The sequence below is a fragment of the Podarcis pityusensis genome (assembly GCF_964106645.2).
Source record: "Podarcis pityusensis genome assembly, chromosome: 5".
Taxonomy (NCBI): Eukaryota; Metazoa; Chordata; class Lepidosauria; order Squamata; family Lacertidae; genus Podarcis; species Podarcis pityusensis.
In genome coordinates this window covers 44,517,380-44,525,087 of record NC_138032.1, presented here as the reverse complement: position 1 = coordinate 44,525,087, position 7,708 = coordinate 44,517,380, and the positions used below count along the sequence as shown (strand labels likewise).

General features: G+C 44.9%; 1 protein-coding gene across 4 annotated transcripts in view; it reads right to left on the bottom strand.

The window, feature by feature from the left end:
• Positions 1–2,020: 2,020 nt before the first annotated feature.
• The window catches only part of WBP1L (WW domain binding protein 1 like), a 47,058-nt gene continuing 41,370 nt past the window's right edge, over positions 2,021–7,708 (bottom strand). For all 4 annotated transcript variants that reach the window (XM_081006220.1, XM_081006217.1, XM_081006218.1 and 1 more), the window contains exons 3-4: positions 5,591–5,752; positions 2,021–4,306 (exon numbers count right to left, since the gene is read on the bottom strand). In XM_081006220.1, coding sequence (XP_080862346.1) covers positions 3,564–4,306; positions 5,591–5,752 — 905 coding nt within the window. In that variant the 3' untranslated portion in view covers positions 2,021–3,563. The remainder of the gene's footprint in view (positions 4,307–5,590; positions 5,753–7,708) is intronic.

Here is a 7,708-nt window from a genome sequence, read left to right as displayed (position 1 = left end):
GTATTGTCTGACTTGCTCTCCGTAACACATGCTACTACTAAAATGCTGATAAAACTATTGCCAAAATGCTCAGCATGTAGTTTGGCAATTAGCCAAAGTCAGGCTTGTAAACCAAGAACTGATGTGTGCTGCATGTGGCTTTTTATGCAATGGAAAATTAGTCAGCCAGTAATAAGACACAGGATCCCTACATTTCAAAACTTCTGTGTGAAAGCTGGGATTTTAAGGATCTTTTTCTTCCTTTAACCATGATCGGAATATATCTTTAAACAGGGAAGTAGCATTTTCTAAACGATCTGGGGAAGGAACTTTTGCACAGCTTCCTGTTGTCCCTTTTATCTTCTTCAGGAGCAGAAAGGATATAGGGGTGTGCAACATTAGCTCCAATGATTGACGTACAGTATAACGCCTACAGTAACCTGGCAAAAATACAGGGAGAGTGGCTTGTTATCCTTGCTTGGTAAAATGAGAACTCAACCCTAAGCCCACCCCTGAGTCTCAGGAAACCTCAGCTAGATAAAACAAACCCCGGTCTGGATTGGAACCTGGTCATAGCTCTGACACATGGAACAACACAGCAACTTGATGGAACTATAAACATACTTTTTAAAAAAAAATCCACCATGTAATTTGAGTGCAAAAAGTGGGTTTCCTCGGCAAAGAATCTGGTGTTTGCAGCAGTTTGATAGTGCAGGATTTGAAGACACAATGAAGAGAGTTTCAGGAAGTTTCATTTTTCTGTTTTAACATGGAACTTTGACATTTCTCTGTTTGTGCCCCATGGAAAGCTTTGAGCACATATTGAATCTGCTTTGGAACACATGTACTAGCTCTATAAAATCTGAAACCATCCTTGTGCTGCAGATGTAAGCATAAGGAAATGTGTGGGGTTCCTAAGGTTTTAAGTCTATTGAGGAGTGTCTTGACCCAGCAGCAAGGTAACATGTGTCTCAAAACCCCAACCACAATTTGCAAGTGCTCAACGCTCCACCCAGCTCCTGCATGTGCTTTGAAAACATCAAAAGCAACCCAAATATCAACTGAAGAACAGAATCAAATTAAAGCCTCATTGTCTCCATCTGGCATGCGGAAAGGTGCCAACTGGACTGCAGATACAGAGTGAGGTTTTCCCACATCTGAAAGTGAGCTTAATTCCACGAAGTAGAAGTTGGTTTTCTGAGAGGGGTTGAAACTCAGGAGAGCTGAGGACTCGGGACAAAGGGGTTTGATTTCACTTTAAGTTCCTAGGAGCTGTCATCCCCCTTACTGTGATGATTTTAGTGGTTATCAGGCTTTGGTCTGCTGTAGGCTGTTGTCTGCAGTAAACATGCACAGTAATATATTCACCTTTCCCCTGAGCTACTAGGATGGTGCTCTGCTCAAATAATTTGCTGGTTTTATGTAGACAGAGATGGCTCAGGATATTTGGGTAGCAGAAAATCTAAATGTGTGATGTCATGGATAGAATGATCTGAACTTCACTTGGGTTCAGGTCCCTCCTCAGTCATGAAGATCACTGGGTGACTTGGGAGTCTTTACAGGATTGTTGCTGCCCTTTAAGCGCACCCTAATATCTTCTGCAGGGAGCATGTCAGCTTGCCTTGGCAGGTCATGGGCTGGGGAACCTGTAGCCTTCCAGATGTTGAACTCCAAGTCCCATCAGCTCCAACCAGAATGGCCAATGAGCAAGGATGATGTGACTTATAGTCCAGTAACATCTGAAGGGGCACAGATTCCCTACCTGTGGTATGGGCGATATTTGAAGGAAGTCAGTGGAGAGGAGCACGACTGCCTTCCTATTTGCATTTTCACATGGAAATGTAGATGCACCAACACCTCCCTTCTATACAGTGAAACATAAAGATGTGCTCTCACCAACCCCGTGTTAATCGTATAATTCTGGACATGAGTTAAGTTCACTTTGAAGTGCAAAAAAATAAAGCCCCAACCCTCCTCTTTCATTATGATATATCTCAACTGCTCTATCTTTCCCCAAACAAAATGAGACACAGTCCATGGATTATCAGAAAAAAGGCATTATATTTGGGCTTACATCGTATTTCAAACTGATTTTGGTTTCAAGCAATCAAATCTGAAAGTCTATTTTATGACATAAATGACCCAGACAACCGTAATTAAAGAAATGGGAAAACAAATCTCTATCACACCAAGGCTTGCACTCTTCCACAGGAACGCTCCAGGGAATGTTAGTTTCAGCTGCTTCAGTTTGTTTCTTTTCCTTCCCCCTTGGGGTTGTTACTAACAAAAGCTCCACTGTTTGTTTAAAGCAAAGCAACAGTCTTTTCTGTTTTGTTTTTGCAGTCTTACAGCAGCAAGTTTCGTATCACCAGTAGGAAAAACACATGCATGCACTGCAGTCAGACACACATACACACTCACAGACGTTATACAGTAGCCTGTTGCCGCTATCAAAAGAGAGAAACACAGACACTCTATCCTTTTAAGTGGTCACCATTAGGATCATGCTAAACTTGTGGACTAAAAAAGAAAGAAAGAAAAAAGAAAAATACTGCACAGGTCTTCCACATTGAAGCTGCAAGTTATCCCTTTGCAGTGGATGGAGTTCTTGCCTCCATTTGTTCAACAAGCATCGCTGAAACCTGAAGGCACGCTGGCCAAAAAGACAGCCCTGTTGTGTGTGTTTGGTTTTGTTTGGTTTTGTCATTTTAACTAGCGTGCTGGCCTAAAGTTGCAAAGTCCCTGTTCTGTTGCATTGTAGCACACCTATTGAATGAGATTTAGAGACCACAGTACTGGAAAAAGGCAGGTCCTCTGCCAGGAGTCTCAACTCATAGTCATCAACTAAAGGAATACATTTGCCTTTCTTTTCCCCCCAAATAAAAATAAAATTAAAGTCACCATCCACAACCCGTTTTTTGCATAAACTGCTATGTTTCAGGCTAGCAGTTTGCTTTTTTCTGGAAGAAACTGGTCCTTTATAGTCACCAGCTTCAAGAGGGGGGGAAATTCCTACAGGTTGCTCTAACCAACAATGCACCAGAGAGTACAGCATTGTATCAATTCAGGGAAAAAACCCCAAAGCCCACCCACATCTCTCTGGGGTTTCATTTTAACCCCTCAATGGCACTGACTAGGCAAACCGCCAGCGCCATCAAATGCCACTGGCTTCTGGGAAGACGCCTGGGAAAGAGGAGGGAGGGGGAAGAGATACATGAACACTCCTTGTTCTCACAGGGTCAAGTTAAGTCTTTCTGATAATAAAATAAAGCAGGTATTGAAAACCTCTAAGAAAACAACCAACCAAGTAAACCGTCACCAAAATCAGCAATAGGAAAAGTTTTTCTCTCGTTTGTTATATGTATAAAAATGATCTCACTCTTAATCCTAAACCCTAACAAGATGGAGGCAATTAAAGGGGGGGCAGGAGGCAGGGAAGGCCCAGAAGCTTCTGCCCCTTCCTCCATACCTATTATTTAGGGGTTATTCCCAAAGTTACATCTGAAGAAAAAGCTGAACCAACTTGTTTTTGGCTGAAGTCATGTTTATCCTTTTGTAGAATATCCCTTCTCGCTTTGCTTATTTTAGCTGGGGGAGGTATTGGCATGAGAGTTTGGCGAGTCCTGTTCGTTTATGGTGTTCAGGAGCACACAAACAGGCTGCCGGGGGAGGTGGTGGTGGCTGTGCTCTTGATGCTGCTCATCCGGGGCATTGAAAAGCCCTTCTTCCTCATCTCCATGGGGAGGGTGGCCACTGCAGCTATCGCAGAAGTCCATGGGCCCATCATCAATGAACCCATCCAACTCCTTGAGATCGCCATCGTGGTGGCCCTGGTTGCAGATGCAGATTTCAATGCCCGAGTCACCGGTGAACCTTCGGTGTCTGCCCGGCGTCTTGTCTTTAGCATCGGAGAAGGCGCTGTTGTGGTCTAAGCTTTCCGAGTTGTAATCCTTAAGCAGTTCCTCCTTGCACTCTGACTCCTTGTCGGAACAGGGCGCGTGGTTGGCCGTCTCTTCCAACTCTGCCCCACTGCTGGAGTTCCTTCGCTCGCCACTTGTTGCTTTGGTGGTTGATCGCTCAGCTAGCAGGGTGGACGATTCGGGGTTCCCGGTGCTGGAGGAGGCAGTGCTGTCCGTGTTTCCATTATTGCTTCCTGCTCCTGACAGAGAGCCTGTCTGGGCTGGCTGTAGGTTTCTTGTATCTGGTGCTGCACTGCTGCCGCCAGGTGGAACGCATTGCTGATGTAAGGCACTATATGGTGGGGGAGGGGTCGGAGGTCGGTTCACCACTTCCTCATAGGGAGGTAGTAAATAATTTGGCAAAAATCCTAAATGGGGAGGCAGGGAGGACAAGTTAACCTCTAGATTACCTAAATGGTTCCAACTTTATAAATGTTGTCAGAAAACACAATTGAAAGTAATTTAACAACACTTTGGACTTAACTTCAACAAATTATATTAATAATAATAAAAATTCCATCCTGATTTGGCTAAGGAAGCAGTCGATTTTCCATATGTTACAGCTGGAAGAAACTAAGGCAAAGCAGTGTGTAGCATTCAGAGAGACCTATGAAATTAAGGAATGTTACATCCCAGAGTCAACTGGGAGCTGATTTAAATTGTCTTCCCCCTGATTTTGTGCAAAAGGAGAAAGAGAAAGAGAGAGAGGGGGGGGGTTCCCTCTCCTCTATGTAGCATTTTCTCAGGTGTCCTACTCTGGGTGACCTTGGGCCAGTCACACTTCTCTGAAGTCTCTCAGCCCCACTCACCTCACAGGTGTCTGTTGTGGGGGAGGAAGGGAAAGGAGAATGTTAGCCGCTTTGAGACTCCTTCGGGTAGTGATAAAGCGGGATATCAAATCCAAACTCCTCTTCTACTTCTTCTTCCATTGCCTTCTACTGGGTGGCTAATGTTTTCGTTTTGTTTTTTGTTTTAAAGTAATAAAGTATTAATTAAAATTGACATGGCCAAAATGAAGTAGCATCACTCATCATTACATTTATTCTTGACAAGAGACCTTGGGTGTGATGCCCCTCTGCCACACCACCATATTAGCTATTCTGTGGTGCCTCTTTCTTAGAGACACTCATGTTGTGTCAGCTGCAGAGGAAAAGGTGTGGGAAGTTTTTTTTAAAAAATCTCAGCCTTGTCACTGCTGCTGCCACTACGCAGATTAAAATGTGAAGAAATCTGTCAATCCACTTCCTCCTTTTATGACAGTCTAACCAACCACTAGAGCTGGAAAACAAGTCCGAGTAAAGCACTGCTCTACAATGTTCAGAGGGAAACGAATTCAAATCTTTCTCTCTCTCTCTCTCCCCCCCCAACCCAGAAATTTATCCACAAGATTTAGATTGTGCCCACACTAGTCACAGTTATCTGTGATTGTGCTTCAAGCTTGTGTAGCCAAGGTGACAAGAAGGACCGTGTGAAGTCTCCCAACATACTGCAGTATACTACATGGTCCTCTCCAGCCACCAGCAGACATCTCTGCACCCATCCCCACCATCTTTGCTGTGAATCTCTGTTGCGTCCATGACCCCCACCCAATATGCCAACATCTTGCTCTTTGCTCTTTGAAAGGCAGCTTGCTCCTTGCATGCAGTACATACGGAAATAAAATGGCAGGGTGGAGTAGTTATGAGCTTCACGATAGGCAATCAGGTTAATCTCATGCTGTCGTTGTTGTGCCTGAAGTCTGTGTTTGGCGCGCCGATGATGGCAGACACAGCAGCAACTCAGTATGATGATGATCGTCCATACTAGCCAGAACCCTACGGAAAAAATCAAGAATAAAAAAGGCGGGGGGGGGGGGAGAGAAGAGGAATTTTACTAAGAGTGTTTCTTCTTCAGGAGAAAGAGGTTTCAAAACTATGAAGCCACTGAGGTGGCCTTTTGAAACAAGTGTGCACCTACTGCCAATCTTGGCACAGGTCACCGTAACAGGATATGAGAGGCACTTTTCAGAGACATAAGACTCTGGGAGATCTCACCCTAATCTGCCATATATGCTTCAGAATTTAGGAACCTCAGGCCCACAGGTCAAATGTGGCCCTTGGGACCCTTCATAGGCCATGTCCCTCACTAGCTGTACTTCACACCATCCTTGAGTGTTTTCGTGTCTTCTCTTTGAAAAAAAAAATAGTTCTAGGTTGGAAAGAGGGGGGGGGGCATAAGAGGTTTATAAAGGGATACATGGTGTGGAAAAAGTGTGCAGGTAGATGTTTTTCTCCCTCTTGCATAACCCCAGAACTTGGGTCATCCAATAAAAATGACTGACAGATTCACTTCTTCACACAATGTATACTTAATTTACAGAACTCACTCCCACAAGATACAGTGATGATCACTTTACTATGCAAGTAAAACAATGATAACATTAAAAGGCAGCAAATAAATGCTGAAACTGTGTTTTGAGTGCAAAGCCAGAAATGTGTGAAATGGGAACCGCAGTTTGGTGCGAGAAAGCAGTGCTGAATCCCAACTACTGCTGCAAGTGCCGTTTTATTTTGCCTTCCCAGCCTGTTGCAGATCTCAGATTAGCAGCTGAACTACTCTGCTGCAGCTAAGAACATAAAAAAGGAAATCCATGGCACCTTACAAACCAATTCCCACATGTACTGTGCCCCACACATGTTTCCAGTGATGAATGGCATATTTTGAATAAGTCTGTGTCTGAGGAAATGTGCCCGATTTGCTTAATATATGTAGCAATTAACTGATTTATCTTTAAGGTGCTATAAGGAGCTTTGTCTGTTAGACTGCTACATGGTTCCACATCTGACTGGTCCTGGGAACCAAAGCACTTGAACCCCAGCAGACACAAGGAGATCTGAGTCAGTCATTGCCAAACCATCTAAATGCAGGTGTGAGTTCTGCATTGCGCAGTTGCTTTGCACTGGCAACTTGATAACCTAGAAGCTACCACACTCTCAACAGGAAAGCTGCAACCATATGCTTACGTAGACAGACAAATCCCCATTTATGCAGGGGTTAAATTCTGGCCTCCTGCACATAGGTGAAATGTGCACAAATGGGGAGCACCCCGCTACACCTCCAGGTCATGAGGAGACCTTCCCCAGAGACCAAAGAGGATGTCCTCTTCGAGCTCTAGGGCAAATCTCCTTGCAAGCACAGTGGGGTTTTCTGGCTAACAGCTGATATGCGGGAAAGCGCAGCAGAAGTTGCTGCAACTCTGGCTGGTGAGGAGACCTTCCCCAGAGCCTGAAGAGGACATCCCCTTTGGGCTCCAGGGAGGCTCTCCTCGCAAGCTGGAGGCTCTTCAGGTCTCTCTCCCACCCCCACCCCACCTCTGGGTTTCCAGGGCTGCGCGTAGGCGTGGTCACATGTGAATTGAACATGTGTAAATGAAGGGACGCCTGTTTAGTTCTGATGAAGAACACCACCCCTGTTTTCTTACAGATTCTCAGGCTGGCATCCAACTTTGCAAGAAGACCCCTGACCATTTTTTGCCATCTGCTCCAACTGTTTTCTTCCCTCGTATATTGGAAGCATTCTCAGCTTTTACCGATGCAGGACTGAAATCTGTTTTAAAGGTCAGAAGCACCTTCCTTTGAAGCAGCCTTTCTGAACCAACTGCCCTCCAGGTGTTTTGGACTGACAATTTTCATTAGCTCCTGCCAGTACAGCCCTGGCAGCTGGGGGCAGGTGGATTGCAGACCAAAAGATACCTGGTGGATGGCTGACTTACAAAATGAATAGCCCCGCCC